The sequence below is a fragment of the Mirounga angustirostris genome, unplaced genomic scaffold (genome assembly GCF_029215605.1).
Source record: "Mirounga angustirostris isolate CCGP_5_RB_7025 unplaced genomic scaffold, mMirAng1.0.hap1 SCAF_6, whole genome shotgun sequence".
NCBI classification, from domain to species: domain Eukaryota; kingdom Metazoa; phylum Chordata; class Mammalia; order Carnivora; family Phocidae; genus Mirounga; species Mirounga angustirostris.
This window is the reverse complement of record NW_026991714.1, coordinates 151,811,813-151,838,124: the sequence shown is the minus strand read 5'-3', so window position 1 is coordinate 151,838,124 and position 26,312 is coordinate 151,811,813. Positions and strand designations below refer to the sequence as shown.

The following is a 26,312-nucleotide window of genomic DNA, read 5'->3' as shown; positions in this document are numbered from 1 at the left end:
TGTCTTTATCTTTTTTATTATCTATGTATTGGAGAAAAATATAGTTGGGGGGGCTGGCTTCTTCCCCTCCAATCTAGTCTGTTGATCTATGCCTTTTATTTGAATCTTAAGACCATTTACATTTAATATAATTATCAATATGGTTGGGTTTGAACCTATCAACATGTTATTTGTCTTATCTGTTCTCTGCTCTCCTTTCCATCTTTTTCTTTTTAGATTTTTTAAAATCAATATTCTACTTTGCTTTTTCTATTAGCATATGAGCTATCTATTAGCTTATGTTGGTTTTCTTCGTGGCATTCTAGGATTTATAATATTCACCTTTGACTTATCAGAGTCTGGCCTCGAGTAATATTACACTTGCTCATAATAACATAAAGAACCTTAACCTATTATTTCCCCAGTCCTACCTTTTGTGCTATTGTTATTTTACTTCTACATATAACTTCCAAAATACATTATCAATTTTATTGGGAACAGTTAATCATCTTTTAAAGAAAAGAAAATTCCCATTTCTAGTGATACTGATTCCTCTGGGAATTGTTCATCTTCAGTTCCCACTAGTTCCTGCCTAGTCTCCTATGGCTTCCCCATGCATGTATGTCTTAGTATCTGCAACAAACTCAAGAGGACACCATGCAGATTTCTGGAACTCTTTCTCTGCATGGCACCTTCTTTCCCAGTACTCTGCCTACAAATTGCAGCCACCCAGAACACTAAAACACTGTATTAGAATATTTGTAGCATTATTAGTTATAAGGGCAAAAAATGACGAGAACCCACACTTCGACTGACACAGGGTAGGAAACACATTATGGCACATTCACAAGATGGGATACTATATGTAGTTATCAGTGAAAATCTCTACAGGATTCAAAAATAATGTTGATTGAACAAAGTAAGTCACAGGGAGACATCAGCATTATTACATTCGTATATAATGCGAAGCATGGAGCAGAAGGGAGGGGAAGGCAGAGCTGGCCAGGGAGGGCACACAGGGTACTTGGTAGTGCTGGTGGTGCTCTATTTTTTAACCTGGGTGGGGCATCATGAACGTTTCCTTCATTATTTATACCTCACAAATTCTTTGTGAATTTTCTTTTATCCGAAGTATTTCAGATGAATCATAAAAATACCAACTTGTCTCCAATGTGCTCAACAATGAAGGAGGCTCTTGAAATTGCTCCTCATCTGATAAAAAGTGATTGAAAAGGCTATTTAGTTACATGGTTTTCTTGTTCTTCTTGACGTTGAGATTTTACAATAGGAGAGGGAATAGGGAGAAACATCTAAGCATCTGAGTTCCACATGCACCGTGTTTCCTCCTTTCGTGCTCTTACTTTCCAAAGGAGTCCTTAGAATCCCAACCCCCAAGCCCCACCCTCTTCATCCCACCAGCCTGGCTTACGTTCCTCCAAAGTACTCACAAAACAAATATGTATTTCTCACTGGCATTGAAGCTCCATAAGGCCCAGAATTTTTTTTCTTTACTAAATTCCCAGAGCCTAAAAGAGGGCTTTGAATATAGCTCAATGGATATTTGTTGAACAATTATGAACTGAACTCCAGTCTTCATGGTCAGGCCTAGGGCTCTGTCAGTGGGTGGCATCTTCTCCCCACCCAGTCATGGGAGGCCTGAGTCCCCAGCCCTCACCACTCAGGACCATCCTCTTTTCCTCCCTATTGATCTTTACTTTGAAGACAGCAACTTTTTTTTTTTTTTTTTTTAAATCCAGGGAAAGAATTCAATAAACACATTGCACTGAATTTCTAGGACCTCGAACCCAATGTATAAAATGGAATAACTAATCAAGAGTCATTTAACAACTATGTCCAAGGCACTTGGGAAGTAGGAATATCCTGACACTCCTCCACACTTCTTTCCACCTGCTCTTTGGAAAAAAGGGCCGGAACATACTTGGTCCAGGGAGGGGAGGGCTGCACAGATATTGCTATCCCAGGGCTTCTCTACAAAGCTGGAAATTTTCTGGAATCTACCCAAGTGTCCAAAGGTCAGCCTGGGAAGTCTAAGTCATTTTTATGGTAGTTCCAGAGGCCAGGGCTCCCCAAATTGCACTGTGGGGAACATCAGCACCCCACAAGTGCTAACAGGGAGAGGAGCTGTGGCATAAGGTTCTGTATTTGGGGAAGTTCAGGAAATTTATAAACTACAGACCTTCTGACCATGGACAGTATATGCACCATACTGAAGGGTCTGAAGAGTCCTGCCATAAAAAAAAACGCTCAGCTTTGTTTACAATTTCCCAAGCTTGTAGGTCATGCAATCTTTCCTGGTGAAACATCTTAACACCCAGTAGAACTGAGGTTTTATCAACTGACCTAGATTAGGTTCCTCTAGAGTTGAATGTAGGTCTGCTCCTGTCTTCCCAAACCCCATTTGTGCTTGGCTGTCCCAGAGCCCTGGGAATTCTCTGCTCAGGGCAGCGGCAAGTAAAGGGATGAGGGAATGGCTGGGTGGGAGCCCTATTTTGCTGGTTTCCCATGGCAGGGTGTGGAGGGGCAGGCTGGGCAATGACCACCTGGCTGGGCACTGCAGGTGTCTGGCAGGAGAGGTAGAAATCACCTTGTCTGTAAGACAGACAAGCTGTAAAAATTCACAAAGAATCATCCTGCATGCTGTGAGAACACACATAGCTCAACCCTCTGATATAAACTCAGAGTCTGAAGTTTTGCTTCTAGGATCCAAGGTTAAAACTCTTGAATTTAGAAGCTCAGGAGTCTCATAAAGCTCTCTGGGTACGCTGTGGTGGGCTCAGAAGTGGTGCCTGAGCAGCGCCCAGGCCTGGGATGGCAGGGGAACTGCTGCACCTCGAGGCCACGAAAAAGGCCTCACAGAAGGGCTCTGGCCTTGAGGTGCAGGCAGCTTGAGGGTAGACTCTGCAATGGTCCCCTGGGGACAGCCCAGAGCCTCAGGATCCAGGGCCTGTTTAGACCTCTGCTCTTGCTCCTGGTCTCAGGAAGTTGTCCCCTCTGATTTCCCACGGAAGATTCCACCTTTCTGGATCTCCTCCACCCTGCACCCCAGCAAGCGGAAACCAGTTCCATCAACAAGCACGGCTGTGCCCTGCGTGGAGAGAAAAGGCAGGCCTGCAAAGGTAGTCACCAGAAGTTGCCTCCACACAGCGAGAGCACCTTCCTCAATAAACCTTTCACAGGTGCTTCTGCAAAACAGGTCCGGACAGTGAGGAGACCAAAGGCAAAGCCAGACTACCGGGGTCTCAGGCTCGGAGGGAGGAGAGTGACTCACCGTGGTCCGGGGCCAGGGAATCCAGGACTGTAGGCCCTAGAGATGCAGAGCAAGTGCGACACGACTCCTATTTCAGGCGGCACCTCAGTGAAAGGCTTTGTGCTTTCCTTCGGAGGCCTCATTTACTACCAAGGAATAAACATTCCAGATCATTTACAGGATGCTTTTTCTAGCTTCTCCTTGTCAGACGGAAGTAACAAGAAAACAATTATACCAGGAATTTGCTACAAAAAGCGAGGCACATCTTTCTGCACACGTCCTGTCGTTGAGACCTGGCTGGCCCACTGCCCTATCATCCTGCCACTTTCTTTCTGCAGAGCAAAAAGCCATGTTTACAAGGATGGCCCCAAACCATGGCCGCTGAATCAAAGGGCGGACACTGACAATGAAGTGTGTTCACAGCGCTGGAAACGGCTCCAGCTAGCACTTCACAAAGGTCTCCAGCAGTGGTCGGAGCCACCCGACCCGTGTTCTCCAGCACCACGCTGGGAGCCGACATCCCCTGTGTTAAACCGGAACTGCACACACATGTGTCTCACCAGAGGAGGATGTCCCGCATATAAAGACCATCTAAGAAAGCAAAACTTCTTCAGGCTGGTGTGAACGAACGAGCAAAGAACCAGTTGTTGCCAGAGAAGATGCCCGAAGAGTGAGACGGCGGGCTGGTTTCCATCAGAGCCAGGACGGGCGGAAGGACCCCTGTCCTCCTCCCCAGTTCTGCAGGGAGCTCTCTCCAGACGCGCTGGGCCTCTACTGTGGCTCTGTGTGGCCATGCCGTGAGGACGCACGCCATACATCCTGTACTCAGCAGGCGTGGCCAGCGTCCTTGGGAAGTGTGCTGGACGCCAAGCAGAACACTGCTGAACAAGGGCCGAAGCTTGGACACCAGGGCAGAGCCTGGGGTTGCGGACGCTGACCCGCAGGACCACCGGGCTCCAGAGAGCACACGCCATCCGCTGTGAAGGCAGCAGGTGCTCTGGTGCCGGGTCCCGGGGGTCCCATGTCACCCCTGGGACAGCTTTACACATCACTGCTAGTGCCCCCACCTTACAGATGGGGAGCCAGAGGCTCAGAAAGGCTGTTACTGGTGGAACGGTGTCCTCCTAAATGCCATGCTGAAATCCCAACAGCCGGCAGCCCCTGAGAAAGTGTCTATTTGGAGAAAGGAGATGACTATGAGGAGGCCATTAGGGAGGGCCTGAGCCACCCGACCCTGGTGTCCCTGAAACAGGGGAAAGGAGGACACGCAGAGACACCCAAGGGGAGTTTGTCCCAAGAGGGGCAGCCATGTGAAGGGGCAGCAGGAAGGCAACTCGAGAAAAGCCCTGACCCTGGACTTTCAGCTCCAGAGTTGTGAGACAGAATACGTTTCTGCTGCTCAGGCCACCCAGCCTGGGGTATGCGTTTCTGCAGCCCAGGTGAGGACAAACGGTGCACACATTTTCTCAGCTTGCTGGCCAGAGATGGTGCTGGCTCCCGCCCACCCGGCAGAAGTGCCAGCTCCATGCAGGCCGAGCTCGGCACCGGGCGTCCTTGACATATGGCCATACATGGTGATGGGTCGTCTGTGTGGTGCCCGGACCAGCACCCAGACACCTCCAAGATGACCCCCCTTGCCAACACCTGCCCCCCCAGCTCAGAGAGGTTCAAGGGAGCAAGCACAAGAGTCCGGCTTCATCCCTCACATCCTTGCAGACCTGGGCCGGGTCGAGGTCAGCAGGTGAGATGGACACGTCCCTCAGGTCAGCTCACTCGGCCTGGAGTGAAGATCTGCCCTTGCAAACAGGGCTGAAGGGGCACAGGCCTAACCGGCTCAGCTGGGAGGTGGCCCTGGTTTTTCCAGTTATACAATCACATGGGGCTGCTGACTTCAGAAGGGCCCTGAGGAAATGTGCTGTCACCCAGAGCAGCCCTGCACCCTTATCCCTCCTGTGTCCTGGGCCAGAGCAACGAGCCCCCAATCACGGCTGGGGGTGGGGATGAACAGTAATTTCTGCCTGTAGCTCCAGGCACGTAAACGGCATTCACTTTGTAGGGACGAGAAGGCTTGGTCTGAAAATCAAGACATCTCAGAGGCCAAACCAAAGGCAAGTGGCCTACTTCTGGGGTCGAGCCAAGTCAGCCTCGGTCAGCTGGCTAACACGTGCTTCTCACTACGTGCAGACTTCCCCAGAAACACCAGGCTGGTAAGGTGAGACTTTCTCTCTGCATTCTCCGTGCACACTGCTCGGCCCTCCCTCACTCCAGCCCTACAGACCAGCGTGGGGTAGGCGCTGTGAGCACCGTCAACCTTCACACTGAGGAGAACAGCTTTTATTAATACAAATTGGGCCATTAATAATATTTAAATGCATTAGCTTTAACACAAATAAACAAGATCAGCCAATGAAATTTTAAAAACTTATCCTGTATGCTACAAAAGGAAACGTGTCCGGTGAAGAGGCAGGGGCCCCCAGACCACGGGAGCCGCGCGTGGGTCCGAGATGCAGGCTGTGAGGAACATCAAAAGGTGTTAATGGTTTCAATATTTATCTGCTGCAGGGAAGTACTCTAAAAAGAAGACAGGAAAAAAAAAAATTCTGCTAATGGCTGTGTCTTTGCCATTAAAATGAAAAGCTTAATGCATCTTATAATCAGAGGACAATTTGCAAATCATTAAGAGAAATGTAAAATTCCATTAAAATACAAATCAAGAGACTCTCCCTGGACTAATAATCTTTTTGATATTATTTTGCATTTCACTATTTCTGTTCCAATACCCAGGCCCCACAAATGATCAGTTCCTGAACATGCTATTTACCACAGCCTACTTCTTTAACGAGACCGAGAGAAGGATAATCTGCTATTCAGAGCAGGTACTAATGAAGAATTCCATATATTCTGAAATTTAATTAAAACCCCAAAGATTTCAAATTAGATGCAATTTGAAATGCCTGGGGCAGAAATACATGCACTTGCGTGGCGAGCGTACCACACTGAAAGTTGATACCGTAATTGGTCTTGATGTATTTTTGTGTTGCCGGGCTGAAGCACAGAACTCATAACCATATAAAAATTCTCTGTAGATTACCTGCTCATTGAAAATGCCATCACTCAGGTAGTCCCCACTAAATTACCATGCCACTAAAATGCACAAAGTGGTTCGCGGAGTGGCACAGCTGGCGGATGCTGCCAATGAGTTATGCATGCGTCAACGCGGCCTTTTTTCTTAGTAAAATATGCTCAGTTGAATATTAAAACATAATTGGCATTCAACCTAAGCAGCTTAAACCATTCCGTTATCTTCCTTTAAACCGATTTGGCTCCTCCACAGTTATTTTCAAGGATGCGATTCACAAACTAATGATGCCATCATACTCAGCTAGATTTGCGCTGTTGTACATTGGTCATAAATAGGCGCAGTTTCTATGGCCTGCTAGGGGTGGCCTTTAATATTAGCTGCTCTTGAACATCAAAGGCCCAATTCTTGAGGAGAAAAAGGGGCGGGGGATATACCATCTATGTTGGTTCTTGCATATTTGATTCTAAAAAGAGGAAGAGATGCGGATTTTCTATGAAAAGCAGATCTTGGCTAAGCAACGAGCCCTATGTCTCCTGAGCTCAGTCTCTGAGTCTTTCTCGAACTGTCCAAGGGAAGGCCGACCTTAGGCCGGCTGAGGAAGGAACGTGCGGTTTTAGAAAATGCAGACGATGCGCAAGCACGCATGCACACACGTCTAGGGATGGGTCCTTTACACAGTGTGTTTCGTGCAACAATCGACAGCAGGACTCAAGAAACGAAAACATAGTTGCCATAGTAACGGAGATACTGTAGCTATTTATGCTGGGGGCGGGGTGGGCACAGGCAGGACTCACCAGGGACGCTACTTTCCAAACATGGTCGTATTTACCTTAATATTTGGAGGGCAGGAAAAATCTTTTCTCATAATTGGTAACTCATAACTGAGTGATAACTGATCCCCTCCCCTCCCCTACTTCAGTCTTCAGAAGCACTGTATTGCATGGCATTAGGACAGGACACGATGCCCGGCGCGCTGAGCCCCCGGGGGTCCACTCTGCCTGGTGACCGCCACCATCCAGTTCCAGAGCCACAACAACGGCCTCCAGAAGAGATGGGATTTTTCCATTCCGACACGGAAACATAACCTTTAAAGCAGAGCGTATACTTGTAAATCTTCTATTCCAAGTCAGCCTGAACATAAGGGATGCAGGTAAAACTCACAAGTGATGAGGAAATTTAAATTAAGTAATAGTTTCTACACTTTTGGCTCCTGCAGACAGTTTCGCATCATTACTGCCATTAATTTTCTAATGCTGATGCATTTAATGTATTAACTTACAGTCCAATTATATGCACATTTTTATTAAAGTATAATTTTTCTATAAACCCAGGTGGTAGAGATAATTCTATTATTTCTAGGATGGTATAAAAATGCATTTTAAAATGCATTAACACTGCCTATAAAATGTAAATATACAACATTTTATGACAACAAAAATATTTAAACATTCTCTTTGGAAGCAACACATGTTAATCTAATGCCTACAGTGGGAATAAAATTTTTGAAAGCATATTTAAGTGGAAAGTCTATTTTTTTTTCACTTTATCATATAGACCTGATAGAAAATTCCTATTTTTTCAAATGAAAAATTGAGGAAACGGACAATGTAATTTACTTCACTTGGAAGGTAGAAATCTGATATTGTGCTGCTCTGGGGTGAAGTCTACCCACACCCGCCCAAATGAGGACACTAGAGGTGATTTTCCTAAAGTCTGAGCATACTTCAGAGACTTCTCTGTAACAGGAGCTTGCACTGCCTTGCTATAATTACTGTGCTGGATGTAACCCTGATATTTTCATGTGAGTATTTCCCTATAATAGCAGCACTGTGACAATTTTAATTATCAGTATTGTTTACTTGTAATAGAGGCCCTGTCCCGTTCAATACAAGGTTTGAAAGTAGCTGATGTTCAAACCACCTTTTAAGCTTGGTTACATCACACTGTGTGACCCCAGTGCCTTGGGTAAAGGCCCTTCTCAGGTTCTTCTTTTTTTTTTTTTTGCCTGAGTTATGGAAACCTCAGGTAACATGGGATCTGACCACCTCCCCATATTTGGGATGAAACTTTCACTGAACGAGGCTTCCCAAGAGCTGGTGGTGATTACTGATTTGTCAGAGGGCTCTGGGCGCAGGAACACCATGCCTGCTCTTGGGGTCCTGCAGGCTATGGTCCTGTTTAGCCACACGAGCATCTCAGGAGCCGCTACCCATCGACTACATTCTCCTCCATGGGAGGGGGCGCTTACTGCAATCTCTAGGGTAGGTGTCAGGTGACCCTGTGGGTTACGAGAATATTTAACCTCCACAGCAACCCCAGGACGGGATTATCAGGTGTGAGGAGAATCAGCTTGGCATCCAGGACCTGAAGCAGTCTCTTCCCCTCTACTGGTCGCTTCCGTTGTTCAGGGGTCTCCCCAAGAATCTAGAGCATCACTCATCCAACTATTTCAAAGAAAAACCCCATTCTGGGCCCAAAGTATCGGGACACCTCCTGAAGGTCCTGGTCAGCTTTGCCAACACTACCATGGGGTATCATGGACAAGTGCTGACACCTGGCCACACCCCTTAGACAATCAGGATGGGGGGGGCATCATCCTGATGTGAGTCTGTAACCTCACAGTACAGACACTCATGTGTAGCCAGTCTTGCTCACACTTTCCAAATCAAAAAGGTAACATACAGGCTCTCCCACCTTCTCACTTGGCTAGAGCTCTAGATCAAGTAGACATATGGATACATAACCTAAAACTTTCAAAAAGTTAATTACAACAACAAAAACACTTCTTAAATAGGCAACTACAGGCCTCAAACAAAAATCATTATTAAATTAGGAATATCGAACTTAGCACAGAGTGGTGCACACTGCAGAAGCTCTCATAAGATCCATTTCAATAAATTCCTTCAGAGCAATAATCCTCAAAATAGGGCATATGCATATGTAACACATACACACACAAATATGTGTACATATGTACATTTGCCTATCTTAAGATTTTGGATGTGTCTTGGGGAGGGTGAAAAGTACAGAAATTATAGGTATAATATGAACAAACTGTCTAGAGCATCCAGATACATACATTCCAAGATAAAGGGGTGGAGATTCAAGAGCAACTTGACAAAGCTGTTCATTTAAATGAATCATAGCTGAAGCTAAAACTCCTCGTCCAAGATGTGATCGCACAGTACAAAGAATAAACAAATACTAAAGACAACTGCCAGGCAAGAAACTGCATAATAAAATAGGAAATAATGAACTAAGACATAATCTGAACCCCAGGCTCTTTGGCCCATGAAATTCACCAATATGCCAAAATGCAGTTGATCAGTCGAGTTGAAGAGCTAAGGGTGAAGTAGACGGATTGTTTCTGAGCTGGCTTGGCCAGCCCCTGCCTCCCCCAGATGGAACCAGAACCAACCAGGGCAGTGGCCACGGAGCCCACAGAGCCACCACCCCTCAGGGGCTCTGTGGCTTTCTGCTCAGGCTGGGGGCCCTTGCCCCAGAGAAAGCCTCACCGTGGGACACAGAATTCTGGTACTCTAACACTGATTCAGCCGAGGAGCTGGAAGCAATGCCCATATTTGAACGTCGACTGGGGCCGGGCAGCCCACAAAGGGGTGCTTCTGTCCCTCCAGGAGAGGGACGTGCATCAGCTGCCGGTTCCCGTGAGCATGAGGTCTCGTGGCCAGACAGAAGGGGCTGTCTGGAGAAAGCAGTGCTCCCTCTGCAAGGCTCGGAAAAGGCCTTCTGGTGCCTCGAGGAGGGCTTCACGGGGACCATTAATCAGGCCCTGAAAGCAGGGAGGCATGTAAATGTCCCCGATGAGGAAGACGGCACACACACCACCTCGGTCAGCTCCAGGACTCATTCCACGCCCTGCACACCATTTGAGTTCAGGGTTCATGCCCACCTTTGTTCTTCTTTTTTTTTTTTAATTTTTTTATTGTTATGTTAATCACCATACATTACATCATTAGTTTTTGAGGTAGTGTTCCATGATTCATTGTTTGTGCATAACACCCAGTGCTCCATGCAGAACGTGCCCTCTTTAATACCCATCACCAGGCTAACCCATCCTCCCACCCCCTCCCCTCTAGAACGGTCAGTTTGTTTTTCAGAGTCCATTGTCTCTCATGGTTCATCTCCCCCTCCGATTTCCCCCCCTTCATTCTTCCCCTCCTGTTATCTTTTTTTTTCTTAACATATAATGTATTATTTGTTTCAGAAGTACAGATCTGTGATTCAAGTCTTGCACAATTCACAGTGCTCACCATAGCACATACCCTCCCCAGTGTCTATCACCCAGTCACCCCATCCCTCCTACGACACCCCCCACTCCAGCAACCCTCAGTTTGTTTCCTGAGATTAAGAATTCCTCATATCAGTGAGGTCATATTGTACATGTCTTTCTCTGATTGACTTATTTCGCTCAGCATAACACCCTCCAGTTCCATCCATGTCGTTGCAAATGGCAAGATCTCATTCCTTTGGATGGCTGCATAATATTCCATGGTATATATGTACCACATCTTCTTTATCCATTCATCTGTCGATGGACATCTTGGCTCTTTCCACAGTTTGGCTATTGCAGACATTGCTGCTATAAACATCAGGGTGCACGTACCCCTTTGGAGCCCTACATTTGTATCTTTGGGGTAAATACCCAGTAGTGCAATTGCTGGATCATAGGGTAGCTCTATCTTCAACTTTTTGAGGAACCTCCATACTGTTTTCCAGAGTGGCTGCACCAGCTTGCATTCCCACCAACAGTGTAGGAGGGTTCCCCTTTCTCCGCATCCCCGCCAACATCTGTCGTTTCCTGACTTGTTAATTTTAGCCATTCTGACTGGTGTGAGGTGGTATCTCATTGAGGTTTTGAGTTGGATTTCCATGATGCCGAGTGATGTTGAGCACTTTTTCATGTGTCTGTTGGCCATTTGGATGTCTTCTTTGGAAAAATGTCTGTTCATGTCTTCTGCCCATTTCTTGAATGGATTCTTTGTTCTTTGGGTGTTGAGTTTGATAAGTTCTTTGTAGATTTTGGATACTAGCCCTTTATCTGATATGTCATTTGCAAATATCGTCTCCCATTCTGTCGGTTGTCTTTTGGTTTTGTTGACTGTTTCTTTTGCTGTGCAAAAGCTTTTTATCTTGATGAAGTCCCAATAGTTCCTTTTTGCCCTTGCTTCCCTTGCCTTTGGCGATGTTTCTAGGAAGAAGTTGCTTCGGCTGAGGTCGAAGAGGTTGCTGCCTGTGTTCTCCTTTAGGATTTTGATGGACTCCTGTCTCACATTTAGGTCTTTCAACCATTTGGAGTCTATTTCTGTGTGTGGTGTAAGGAAATGGTCCAGTTTCATTCTTCTGCATGTGGATGTCCAATTTTCCCAACACCATTTGTCTTTTTTCCATTGGACATTCTTGCCTGCTCTGTTGAAGATTAGTTGACCATAGAGTTGAGGGTCCATTTCTGGGCTCTCTATTCTGTTCCACTGATCTATGTGTCTGTTTTTGTGCCAGTACCATACTGTCTTGATGATGACAGCTTTGTAATAGAGCTTGAAGTCCGGAATTGTGATGCCACCGGCTTTGCTTTTCTTTTTCAATATTCCTCTGGCTATGCGGGGTCTTTTCTGGTTCCATACAAATTTTAGGATTATTTGTTCTATTTCTTTGAAAAAAGTGGATGGTATTTTGATAGGGATTGGATTGAATGTGTAGATTGCTCTAGGTAGCAGACATCTTCACAATATTTGTTCTTCCATTCCATGAGCATGGAACGTTTTTCCATTTCTTTGTGTCTTCCTCAATTTCTTTCATGAGTATTTTATAGTTTTCTGAGTACAGATCCTTTGCCCCTTTGGTTAGATTTATTCCCAGGTATCTTATGGTTTTGGGTGCAATTGTAAATGGGATCGACTCCTTAATTTCTCTTTCTTCTGTCTTGTTGTTGGTGTATAGGAATGCCACTGATTTCTGTGCATTGATTTTATATCCTGCCACTTGACTGAATTCCTGCATGAGTTCTAGCAGTTTTGGGGTGGAGTCTTTTGGGTTTTCCACATAAAGTATCATATCATCTGCAAACAGTGAGAGTTTGACTTTTTTGCCGATTCAGATGCCTTTTATTTCTTTTTGCTGTCTGATTGCTGTGGCTAGGACTTCTAATACTATGTTGAATAGCAGTTCCCACCTTTGTTCTTAAACACACCCCTGACCTTCCCCTGCCGCGCCCCCCCCCCCCCCCCGCCCCGGCTCGAAACCACATGCACAGTTAGGGGCTGGGCTGGACTCCCCATGGCAGGAGGGGCTGCTCCTGATTTCGGACACCTGACCATCTTCCCGGCACCTTGACCCTCACGCCTGCCACCCCCTCTGGCTGTTGATCCGCGCCTTTCCCAGCGTTGGCCTCAGAGGGCCTTGAGCCCCATTTCTATGTCTGCTGCCCCCCAAAAAGCAGTGTGGCAGCCCTAGGGTTGAAAGTACATTTTCACCAGCTTTCTTTCCCACTTAATTTAAGTGCAGTGTTGTTAGCTTGTTCTAATCAATAAATGGGCATCGGAAGGTTTACAAACTAGGTAATACCATAGCAAGGCCAACAACTTCTATACGGCCTCATTGCCAATGCGGGAGAACCGTGAGAGCCACCAACCAGAAGCTGTAAATACCATTCCTTGCTCTAACTATTGGCCTCTCTTTAGATTCGATTTTTTTTTCAAGTGCAGGGAAGAGTATCAGCAGGAACCTGGTGAACACACAGAGCCGCCTCCTGCTGTGGACATGAAGGGGAGGCCAAGGAAAAGCCCGGTCTCTGCTGCACGCACTGCAGAGGAGCTCAGGCTCAGGCTCAGGCTGGACTCGGGACTTACAGGTGCACACGTGACGATCACCCAAACCGGCCACAGGACCCTGACAGGAGGAGGGCTCGGTGCCTCCTTTCCTGGGGAGGCAGCGGCCCGGGGTGAGCGGCAGCCGGGCGGGCAGAAGACCTGTGCCCAGTGAAGCCTGGGGGGTGGGGGCCAAGCGGGGCTGGCATGATTAGCCCTGGCTTGGCTCTCCGAGAGGGAGTTTTAATGTTAAAGGGCCGTCTCTGGTGAGGACCTGAGGTAATGATGCTGTTCACTTCCTCGTGGTCCAACCGCCTTCCGGGACTCCCACAGCTTCCCCTGGAAGCACATGGCATGGTGGGACTGTCTTCCAGGACACAGGGTGGGGGCAGGGGGGAAATTCATTCATCCACCCTGGAAGGGCCTTTCCCGTAACTCTCTGGCAGGGCTTTCAGGAGAGGCCCTTTGGAAAGAGGGTGTTCAACAGAGATACACAAATACGAGAATCCTTTCTGAGGCTTTGGAATACTCGCCAGCAGTGTTAACAAATGCAGATCTTACTACTGTCAGGCAACCTGATTCATAGCTACAAGCTAATAGCTGTGACGGAGGAATTATTAAAGTGTTAAACATTTCATTTAAAAGGGAACATTGCAGTCACTTTGAAAAGAAAACTCAGAACTCATCTGTTGAAAACCATCATCTGTGAGAAGACAGTGGAAGGAGCAGCTGGGGTCCACCGACGTCTGCACCCACCCGCCGGGCTCACAAGGCCACACACACTGCGGGGCTTGCACTGCAGGGCTGCCTCCTGGGGGGCCATCCAGGGAAGAAGCGCCCACCCCAGCCTGGCAGAGCAGGCGCAGAGGCCCAGGCACCCTGCTCCGAGCACCTCGACAGGCAGAGGAGTGGAGAAGGGGAGGAAAGCGTGTGCACACATCCTGAATATGAAAGCTGGTCTCAGTTTACCTCAGGTCTGGCTTTTCCCGAACTCTGTGAAACTGCGCTTCTGGCAAAGTGCTACTTTTATCTTTTTACCTACTTTGCCACGGACTACGAAGGCGACATGAACATGCATATTTATACAATGGAGCAACATTACTTTTAATAAGTAAATATAAAGTGAGAAAATAATAACAGGAAAGAACTTCAAAAAATATCTCATTATAAAAGAAACATTAAGATTTCAAGGCCAATGGCTTCATTCAGTAACTATTTCTTGGAGAAAAATGAATTCAAAATAATGCTGACCTCTGCAAAGACTTGATGGGGGGGCACCTGACCTCCCTAAAGTGCCTCATTGTCCCCAAGACTGCTGTTTCTCCATCAGACTGGTCCTGTTGATACTTTAATAAAGCAGATTAGCAAAAAGCAAAACCCCCCCTAAACTCTAAAAACAACACACAACAATCTTTTCTTAGAAAATGCCCTCCACCAGAAACACAATCTCACAAGAAAATTAAAGCACATCTTATTCAACACCCACTTTTCTTGTAATCTCCTGAGCAGCATGCTAAACCTCACTCCCAGTAACTGCAGCCCTTTTCCCTCGGAGGAAACCTTTCTGTAGTGGCTGCAGAAAAAGGCGGCCACACGCACTTCCAGACCTGTGGTCATGGAAGACAGCTTCACGGCTCCTTGGCCAAAAAACCCAGGCAATTAACTTGTTACTCATCAAACTTGGGAGAATTTCCAAGATAAGAAGTTGAACTATGTGAAATTTCTAGTATTTGTTAAATTTTTTAACCTAACAAAAACTGTAATTTCACATGGTTTACCTCAGCGCACGTGTGTGACCAGCCTTAAAAAATGAACCAGTGGTGAAAAGGGTGCTCATCTCATGGAAGATCCTGAAATGGTGAAGCGGTCTTGCCCACAGACAAGAGGGGCCCACGGAATGCAGTGGGGGCCTGGCCCCTGGGGGCCGCCAGGGCACAGGCCAGTGCCTGAGGACGAGCAGGTTAAGGTGCTGGAGCTCAAGGGTGAGCTCTGTCAGGATTACGTTTTTAGAACAAGTTAAAATAGGCAGACCTGGTCTAAATCTCAGAGGCGAGACCATGCTGAAAACATGATACGCAAAAGCATGTTAAACGTGTCCAAAAATTAAGATGCACAGAAAATAGAATTTATTAAAAAAAAACATTTATTCCACATTAAAACGTACCCATGCCTCGCATTGTGTGAAGGTTTATTTCTTTATGTTAATGCAGTGTCTAGAGGTCTCTGAGGCTGCCGGAGGATTTTCCTTGCATGGGACTTGCCCACTCACCAGGATTTCACTGGTGCTACAAGATACAAAGTAGAAACGGAGCAAAGCCAACCACCACTGGATAGAGAGGGGTGTTACCACATCTGGGGGTTAGTGCCAATTAACTCCGTGTTAGCAATTGTATTATATAACCATCCACCACCTCCCTTCTTAAACTGTAAAATCCCCACACCTGGTCCCTGCCTGGGAGTAAGTGATTGAGCTAAATTAGAAAAACCTGGCTTGCACATGCTACGGCGTGGGAAACCCTGGCCGGCGGCAACCACTAAGTGTCAGGAGGCGGGGCTGGCCCAGGGGACCCTGTCCCGAGGAGGGTGCTGGAGGCTGTCTCCCCTCAACCTGGCTATAAGTACCTGGCCCCAGTTGGAAGCACCCGCCAGCACTGTGGGTCTCCTCCAACAGGGAAGAGCTTCTAGCTGGGGCTGGATGGCCCCCATCCTTACCCCAGCAGCTGCTTCTGGCGCGTTCTGGTCACCCACACTGACTATGGGGGCTGGACGAGGAGACGGGCTGGCTCAGGCCCAGCGCCAGGGAGGCAGGGTCAGTGTGGCCAGTCCCAGCCCTCTTCAAACACCGAGGACAGGATTTTATAAGCTCACTTCCCACCTCCCCCTTCGATCATACAGATACCTCCTGCCTTGGTTTTCTAATTTTTCTGTCCTGAAAATCTCAAAACCTTAAATTTCTGCTCACTATTCAATAGCCTGCAAGAGAGGAAAGCCAGTCGCGCAATTCTTTCTTGCTCCTAGCGGCACAGTTCTCTCCAAGTGATGACCGTGGATGGCAGAGTTCAGAGCACCAGGATTCCCAAGCCCCAACTTCAGAAGCAAAGGCACACCTGAGTTCCTCAGCCCGTGTAGCACATGGAGGTCATGCCGAGCTCCCCGCAGCCTCCACGCAGCTGGGCTGGTTCATGCCCCTGGAGAGTGGCGGTGGCCCCATGGGCCCATCCAGGACGTGACATGTGCCCAGCGACATGCCGAGGCCCACTGGAGCTCCCACAGCCCTCCCAGAGGCCGTTCTGAATGACACAGGGGGCTCATAAGGAACCCTGGTCATTACACTTGTACTGTTTCAGTTCATTATGTGCGAAAATGCTCAGGGTTCTTACTATCTGTTCACTTGTCTGACCTTGTTAGTCAACGCAGGTATTAGCTCAACTTTCCAGGAGCTTCTCTAGCCACTGCCCCTGAAAATCCTACTCCACTTTCAAGTTTCTTTTTGCTGAAAATCATAGCAGCTACTAGAATGCCATTAAATATTTAGGATACTCTGTCTTGAAATTCAAGATTGCTTTAAATTTACTTTAAAGATATACTTATTTTAGAGGGAGGGGTGGAGGGGCAGAGGGAGAGAGAGGGAGAATCTCAAGCAGACTCCACATTGAGCATGGAGCCTAATGTGGGACTCGATCTCACAACCCCGAGATCATGACCTGAGCTGAAACCAAGAGTCAGACGCTCAACCAACTGAGCCACCCAGGCGCCTCTAAATTTACCTTATCTAAAATCTCAGGGTAGTATTTTCCCTTGAGTACATGTGTGAATACATCTATACATATTTGTGTACACATACACATGCATTTATCTTAAAATGAGTATAAAAAAATCACTATGCAAAATAAACCCCTGGTATGTGCCTAGAATAATTTTAGTTGCCATAATTAAGGTCCAAACAAGAACTTAAAAAGAAGCATCTGGGAAAATGTTTTTTGGTGACCACAGACCATGGCCTTAAGCCTGCTACATTTAGGCAGTAAGTTCTCAATCATGTTTAAGAACACAGTATCTAACTATGGCAAGTTTGAGAAATTAGGTTGAAAACTTATCCGAGACGACCCAATGCCGCTACCCACTCTGATGTAAATCTCACCAGCCGAGTTTATGGAAGTGGCTAATTGTCCATATACAAGCCTCATTTTCTGTGCTGTTGGCAAGCAGATAGTTTAAGTTAACAATAAGCTTATTGAAAAATTCACTGCTATTCAGATGTGTTCCTATTTAAACCTTTCAGCCAACAAGAGTCGAGAGTCGATCTGCATGCATCATTTTTACTGCCTTTGCCAAGAATTACGTGACCACGTGCCAAAACTAACACAAGCATTTGGAATGGGTGGAGATCGTGAACTCTTGTCCTTATAGCGTGGCCACATGCTGTCTCTGTTTAGATGATGTAAAAATACCAAGTCAGTAGAGTCGATAAAATGGGCTGTGATGTAAGTGATAGTTAATCAGTCAAGCTCCCTGAGCGAAACCCTATGAGGCGGCGGAGTTACTGACCTCGCTGGAAAATGGGATGGTGAATCGCAGGCAAGGGGAGGCCTGGGAGGACCTCGGGCTCATGGAAATAGGCATCCAGCCAGGCCACGCACTGCACCAGGGGCTCCGTCATTTCCTCTGGACGGCCGAGCAGCTCAGGAAGAGTGGGGGCCTCCGTGGGTCTGCAAAAGTCATAACAGGAGGGTAATAAACCTCAGGCCCTGAGTCCACACAAGTGAAAAGCAGACAAACGTTACTGTGCCCACATGGCAGTTTCCCGGGTATGTGTGCCCACGGCCGCGCAGGGGTGGGCAGGTGCCTTCCAGCCACGTTTCCACCTTTAGCTCTAAGAAACACAGCTCCTCTTTGAAAACAAGAGGCGATTCCAGGAGGAACATCCTAGTACACAGGCTCTGCTACTTGGGGCCCTGAACGTCCGCAGTCCGGTGGAGCAGGATGTGACAGCGCTGGGACGGCAAGCGCAGAAGCCAGCCCAGTGAGCGCATGGCTGCCCCTCTGCAAGGCTAACAGGTGCACGCGAGCCTCTATCGTTCGTCTGTAAAATCACATCTTATCAAAAATACCTTCCAGAAATACTACCAAAGTAATCAACCTGCATTTTGATCACCCCGCCCCTCCCACTCAATTTCAACAGAATAGCATGTTCGGGATTTTCTACAGATTGGGGCTGCATTCTGGGGGATTTCCTTGCAGTTTGCTTTCGTTCCATGGAGTCTCATGCTTCAAGTGTCTAATCTATGTGTAGGTCCTTCCGCGAGGCTAACGTCAGTCACTCAGCTCTGGCTTCTGTTTTTTTTTTTTTTTTTCAAATTCCCTTGTTCATTCCTTATGGTCACTTCTTCCTTTTATCTCCTTAAGTTTAAACCAACATACTTTAGACTCGATTCAGTTTGTTCCTTGCCCTCAGGGTCTAATTCCTCCATCTGTGGGATCTGGTAGTGGCCTCTCACAGAGCTGACTTACCTTCAGCAGGTGCCGAGTCTCTGGGGATCTGCTCTGCTGGAATGAGGAAACATCCCTGCTTCTGAGCCCTACAGTTTTATGATGGATCCAATTTTTATTTCAATTTCCTAGAACCCCACACCCACAAAAGCGCTGGCACCAAGTCTGCTTTCTTCAGCTGACTTTCCTTCCTTCCCTTCCAAGGCCCTGGACCAGGTGGTAGGCTTCCTAGCCACCTTCTGGGCCTGGAGGGCAGAGTCTGTCTAGTATTCTCAGATACTGAAGCTTTGGGGTAGGATAGCTGCAAGCGGCTCTTCCTGACCCTCCACACCTCACTCTCTGGGTGTTAAGGATGGGTACGCCTTGGGGCGCCTGGGTAGCTCAGTTGGTTAAGCGGCTGCCTTCAGCTCGGGTCATGATCCCAGGATCCTGGGTTCGAGCCCTGCATCGGGCTCCCTGCTCGGCGGAGAGCCTGCTTCTCCTTCTCCCTCTGTCTGCCGCTCTGCCTACTTGTGCTCTCTCTCTATCTCTGTTAAATAAATAAATAAAAATCTTTAAAAAAAAAAAAAAAAAAAAAAGGATGGGTACGCCTGCACACCAGGCCTGCTGCCTGTGTCACCTCGGACCCACCACCCTGTGAGGGTCTGAGTCAGGAGGCCACCGCTGCTTGGCCATGTGGCCCAGCACGGGGACATCAGGGTGACTGAGGCCCCCAGGAGCATGCACAGGCTGTTGCAGATCCAGAAGCCTGTGCACTGCACAGCACAGAGAATAACTGAAGACCTCGAAGCAGGTCTTACAGAAAGAATCCTGTGCTAGAGTCCAAGTCTCTCAGGCACGGCGTTCTGTGGAAAGGCGAGTCTCCACTGAGGTCCCTGGATCTTTCCAGAAATAAGCTTCCTTGGACGGGATGCACAGAAATGCCCTTTCTACTGTTTTCCTATGGTAGAACAGAAAGTGGATCGGGGGCGGGTGGAGGGCATTGTTCTAAGCACTTGCACGTGGACAGTGATAAGGAAGGAACAGGAAAGTGACAGGTAAAAGAAACGAGTCCACCAAAGCGTCCAGGCAGAGAGGGACAACAGACACAAGCTGCCCATCCTGCCAACTCACGACCAGACAGAGCAGGCCCAGGCCTCGGCCCAGCTGCCACCTTTGTGAGATCTCTGCAATGGGAACTCAACGTGGACAGGCCCTTCGTCGGCGTGGACCCCAAAGCAACAGAGGGGCCCCACGGGACATGCTCCTTCCACGGAGCCAGCGGGGCAGAGACATTGCTGGGGGTGCAAATGCATCTCTTCCCTGCCCTGATTTCTCGTTCCATCAGGACATCTGGTCAGGGAAGGAGTCGAATTTCCCATGCCTGGCTTAAACGTTATTCAACTTCAGAGAGAAATTCTAGTCCCTCTGTTCTTGCACTGTTCCATCCGTACTGAATAAATATGCCCTGATGATACTGGAGAATAAAGATGGGGAAGCCTGTCATGTGCTTTGCCATCCCGCACGCAGGGGTGGAGGGAGAGGGGGTGGTGTGCTAGGTGAGACAGGGCTCCCTTCCCATGAAGCAAGGCCAAGGCCGCCCGGCTGTGCAGGCAGCAATCTGCACGTGATGTCTGCCCAAATAGGACATGAACAGAGCTAAGGTGCCGATGTCCCCATCCTCAGCCCATGGGAGACTGCCCTCCCGAGGAGGCAGGAGAGGGACAGGGACTGCCTCGAGAGCCCACGCTGACCCACACGCACCCTGCAGCAGGCTACCGATGGTTATCAGAGCTTGCGGGCTGTGCTTGGCCGTCATGCAGATGGTGAATATGCCTCCCTGGGCCAAGGGATACGCACCACAGGAGACGGGGCATCTTAAACCGAGCGGCGGGGGCTTCAGTACCCACTAGCGACCCGCTTTGCTCCAAGACTTACAGCTCCCTCCTCAGAGGCCCCTGAGTAGAATAGGGGCGTCTGGGTTTCGGAGGCACTGACCAGGCCGGTAGCCACGTCCTCCACGTGGCTAAGGGACTAGAACGGGAGCTATGTCCCTACTTGCATTTCCCACTCTTAAAAGGATATTTGAAGAATTTTTATAGTAGTAAAATTCATCTTAAATTGATTTTTTATGCTTGTGCTAAAGATCTCAACCTTTGATTTACTCTGTAGGTCTCCTTTTTAACTCTTTCTCTATTGGCATTAGGTAACTATTCATGGGTGAAATGTAATTAAACAGCTTTGCTTCTGAAGCAAGGATTTATGATACTACATTTAAAATGAATGGCATTAAACACACACATAAAACCAGATTTTTAAAGCCATGACACAAATTTCCATTTCTACAATAAAACGAAATTTATCCTCTGCCCTGCCCTCTCCTCCAGCCTCGCTTCGCACGCCCCAGCGCGAGCCGCGGTCTGACGGCAGCACGGCCCCGCCAGTGACTGCGCTTATTACCGAGGAGTCTCTGCAGGCTTCCCTACCGACCGGCCCCAAAGCCCCAGTGATTACAGGCTCCGCGGCCCACGCTCCCTTAAGCCCCCCATCCCAGCCCTCCCGGGGAGCCTGCCGCTCAGCCAGCACGGAGACGCGCACGCCCGTCTGCGGGCCAGTGCCAGGCGCGGGAGCCCAGAGCCGGCAGCTGGCTGGCCGGCCCACAGGGCACACGAGGGCAGGCCCTGTCCTGCTGTCAGCCGGGACCGTGCGGTAAGGGGCACATCAGAGTCGCTCCGCCTGAGCCCTTCTCCCAGGATGCCACTCGTCATCAGTAAGAGTCACCCTAGGCCAATCCCGGGACACTGGAAGCCCCCGCCTTTTGTTAAACCTGGCAAGAGAGGGCTGGCTAGCGGCTGCCCAATGAATTGGCTTTGCTGAGCTTTTCCACACAGGACAGTAGAGAGCACTGGGCACACCGCAATAGAGCAAACACGAAATGCTATGTGGTTTGGTTTAAGGGTTTCTTCGAGAAACATGCAATTGCTGGCAATCCCCGACAACAGCCTCCAGGGGAAGCCCCGGGAACGCCGGTGTGATCGAAAGCCCCGAGTGATGTTCCCCTGCAGTCGTGACCCCGTCCCTTCCGGAGCTTGGAGAAAGAATGTTCCGGTGAACTGTTTCAGACGTCAGCTTTGTCTTTCAGCTCAAATCAGGACGCAGGAGAGTGGGGGAGTGCTCCAGAACAGACTTCTGAAACGTCTTCAGTGATGCAGGGATGCCTTACCCGCATCCACGGAGCAGAACCCACTCATGGCGTTACACACACGAGCCTAGATGGCACTCACGGGAAAGCTGTCCTTCCTACCTGCGACACGGCCTGCTGTCTCCACACACGGATTTCGGTTAGGAGGGGAGGGGACAGAGGCAGCACCACCCCAGCCGCAGAGGAGGACAAGGGGAGGGACCCAAGTGGAAAGGGACAAGGTTCCGAGCCGTCCATCTGCCGCATGGGAAGCCATCGGGTGCGCCGCCCCAGCCAGCGGGTGGGATCTGTTAAATTAGACATACCTGTGCATTTATTGCACAGGGCTCAGGCTAGTGGCAGCTGCAGAACCAGGAGCCCCCTGGGCAAAGCGAGCCAGGCCGGCCAGCCCACCGGAAAGCCGCGCCCAGGGTCTGCATCGGCATCAAGGGCTGGCGGGACAGGAGGAAACCTGGAAGAACATTGCTGACCCCACGTCCTCCAGGGTCTTCCCAAAGCTACGAATTTGCTCAATACTTTGAAACTCAGTTCGGCAGGAGATTTGGGTATTTGGGTTTGGGGGCACCTCAAGACTTTGCTGGTAGTAAAGAATCACTAAGTCTTCATTTCTGAATGAATTCTACTTCCCAAAGACATTAAAATGTCATGTACTTGGCTTAAATCCCACTTGATGTAAGAAAACAGGCCAAAAGTTCTAAGCTTCTCACATCTGATTAGCAGCATTAGCTACACCCAGGGGGCAGACATTCAAAAACCTCTCTTGTTTTGCCCCAGTACTTTTCCAATATTTCTGTCTTCCTGGGATAAAATTGAGTTTTATGGTTTGGGAACATGAACTGGTGATGCTAGAGGCTCACCCACACAGAGCTACAACCTTAGGAAAGAGTTCCAAAGACACGTATTCTTTGGAGTTCCCCTGGAATCTGGCAGCGAGTTGACCCAGGCTGTGTCCTTTAACAAGACCGGGCGATCGGTCTGCGGGAAAACACACAGATAGCAGGGTACAGCCTGTAGTGGATGGAAGAGTCCAGAGCCTTAGCCACATACAGCATTTTGGACACCCTTACAATGAGAAACATTTCCCAAGCTGAGCTGGATACGCAAATCTCCCCTTCTCTGGCTCTAGGACACAGTGTGGACTCCAGAGCAGAGCACCAGACCCCACAGCCTCAGGAAGGTGCACATTTTCAGCAAAAGTTTAAAATTGCAATAGAGGTGATTTTAAAACATGTGGATACTGCTGCCAAGTATCACTGGCAAATGCACAATTATGTCTAATTTAACAGATCTCTAGCAGAGTCTCTTGTGTTTGTGTCTGATGGATTTGTCCTGCACTTAATGATACCTTCTTGCTAAAGCTCAGATGCTTTTCTTTTTCCAGTGGTAGGATGGAAGACAAGAAATAAATTATGCTACCTACGATAAAAAAAAAAAAAAATCATTTTTTTTTTCAATGAAGGGGCTGAATAAAGATTTTAAACTCTTTATTCCAACTGAGTTTTGTGGCTTGATTCTATTTAAGCCATCATCGAGGACCCGTTATGCCTGCGGCTCATCCACAGAGGCATTGACGCAGCGTCTGCAGCACGGCTGGGCAGAGAAGGAGGTGGAGGTAAGACGCAGAGGAGGTGCTCACAACCTTCCATTTGGCCTCTCAGCTCCGTGTTCCCAACGCCCGCCCCGATGCCGGCTCTCACAGGCCGTCTGATGAACGGACATGTTCAGCGGCAGCTCTGTGACCCCGCCTGCCAGCTAGCAGCTCACAGCAGTACTACCGCGCGGGTGTGATGGGATCTGTGCAGGTACCTGAACTTCTAGACCAGGGAAGACAGGGGAAGGAGGAAAGCAGAGTGCTGATGCAGGTATAAGAAACATCGGCCTCCAGCAGCAGCACTGAGTCAGAGATGAACAAAGGCCTCCCGACCGGGGCTCATCGAGCAACAGGGCTGGGGCCTCCCGAGGCTCAGGGCGGCAGCGGGCGGTGTGACTGTGCGTCCGGTGCCGTCCCAACGACATGCATGTCAGTGCGTGGGTTTCCCATGCTGCCCTGGGCGTGCTCTGCAGTCAACTGAGAAGAAGGGAGTACCAGCAACATACTGACGTTTACACAACAAACAGCAGATGCGATCCTGCACGTGTGCACTTGAAGGGAGAGAGGAGCTGCCATGACTCCTAACACGTGGGTTTACGGACTGACCTTCACGTGCTGGGCTCTGGGGTCTGTTTTCACAGGTCCATCTCTGTGAAACAAAGAGACTTTGCTACCATTCGACGGAGGGAAATCAGTAGCGAAGCGAACCCACGCCCGGTCCAGACAGAAGTCCTGGGGACGGCTTTGCGGGGAAGGTGGTACTTCCAGCCGTCCCTGCAGGAGGCCTAGCTGGAGCTCTGACAGGTGTTCTGCACACCCTCGCTGAGCTTTTACAGTGTGGATCAGAACAAAGATGGACATAAATTCTGCTCCTTGCTTGATACCTTCCACCCCCACAATCACACACCCCCAAAATGGATTCTACATTTATGACCCTATCATAGGCCACCAATGGTTCACGTCCCAAGGTTAACAATAGGAGGAGGAAGCGGCAGTAAAATTTAACTGGGCCCCAATTTACTCACTTTCTGGGTGGTCACAGGTATGTTGCTTAAATTGGATATCAGTTTTTAATGGGCATCCTAAGCCTTCAAAATTTGGGGCTCAAATTAATGTCAGAATCTACACAAGACCACAGAGGAATTTATGATAGTATTTTAAAACCCTCTCCAAACCCGGAAAATGTTATGTAAATTTTCAACTCCTCAATACAAGGTATATGTCATAAGAACTATATACTTTTTTCTTTTTGAAAATGATTCGTAAATACATAAGCAATAAAACATTTTAAAAACACAATTTAAATAGTATACTTGGCAGACTAGAATGCCTTAAAAAAGCCTATTTATTTTCTCTCCTAAATGTTCAAATTGTTAAAAGGAAAACTGTATTTTAGCCGCACTTTAACATATCATTAAAATCTCTACTATTTGACAGATGAAGATAAAAACACCCCAAAACTATAGATGAATTATCAGGTCCCTAATGATTCCAAAACAATTACAGGATGCAGAGCAATCTAGTTAAATTTTATTCAAAAGCTTACTACACTTGTGTTTTCTTTTATTTTTCTATCAAGAAACCCATGAGGCTTAAGCACAATTCATTATGTATGAGACCCCACTTGCGGTGCTTGACTGTTGATTAATAGCAAAGTTTGCTGTATGTACATTTGCAACATTAGATGCATACAATATGCTAACTTATTCTTTCACTGAAACTAATTATTTACAAAAATGACTACTTGAGACTACAATTTATTAAATGCATGCATCCAGTCTCAATTTGGCCCCAAAAGACAGCCTGGAATGAAGATCTTTAACTTGATGTGACAACTTCTAGAAACGCTGTTATTAATATTGTAAATGTGGCAAATAAAGAGTTCAAATAGCCTTATATCTGTGTTGCATTTGTTTTTCACCACTGAAGCAGGGAGCAGAGCAGCTTTCTAACATTTCACACACGAGAGGTAGATTCCGCTTTCCCAGCTTAATTTAGCTTCTTACAAATGAAATGCTTATATATTAGCAACGAAATAGTTTTAAAAAAGAAATAGCTAACATGAAAGAGGAATAAAAAATCCTAATCAAATTGTTACTTAGGTAGATTACAAGCCTGTCATTAAGAATAAATTTAGTTCATTTGTCGAAAAATATCTGTAAAAATACAATTTTTAAGGAGTCTTTTCCACCAGTCTCATCAAATTATTGGTATTCCCATATGGGTACTTTTCCCCCCAAAGGATCTTTGGGGTTAGGTAACTGCATTATAGGGTAATTCTCTTCATTCCCAGAAAAGAAGGGACAAATATGAATTGATCCACAAACAAGAATTTTAGAAACCTCATCTTAACATTCAGATTTCAGAATGAGGCATCTGGTCAACCGCAACATCTCTGAGGCTGACTCTATAACTCATGTGGCCCAAGGCAGCAGCCACCTGCTCTGAGCATCCTCTACAGTCTGGTCTCTCTCTGCTGGGCCAATCCGCAGAGTTGGCCTCTCTACAAGCTGCCCCATTCCAATGCCCTCAAAGACTCTCTGTGCCCTTGCTCTGCTCCACTGAGGGTGTGTGCAGGCTGAGGAGAGACAGACAGGAATGAGACTCCTTCCTTCACATGCCAAGATAAGGGAAATCGATGTTAGTGCCCAAACAACAGAATGATAGTGCAGAAAGTCATTACATACAACTAAATGCTCTGTGCCATTAAATTTTTGCAAGGACACTTAAGGAAAAAGACACAGGTTTCCAACAAGAGCTTGCTCTGAGATAGAAGATTTTAGGGACACAGAGGAACTGAAACATCAGTGAGAGGGCCTTTGCTCCCTAAAACAAACAGGTGTTAGGGGGAAAAGAAAGTAGCACGAGAATGGGAAAACCTCAGGGCCATAGTTAAG

General features: G+C 47.8%; 1 protein-coding gene across 1 annotated transcript in view; it reads right to left on the bottom strand.

Annotated features, from left to right (window-relative positions):
* Window positions 1–26,312, bottom strand: part of MGMT (O-6-methylguanine-DNA methyltransferase) — a 296,559-nt gene that overhangs the window by 38,838 nt on the left and 231,409 nt on the right. Inside the window, exon 3 of the mRNA XM_045879076.3 lies at window positions 17,702–17,862. Within this exon, the coding sequence (XP_045735032.1) occupies window positions 17,702–17,862 (161 nt within the window). The remainder of the gene's footprint in view (window positions 1–17,701; window positions 17,863–26,312) is intronic.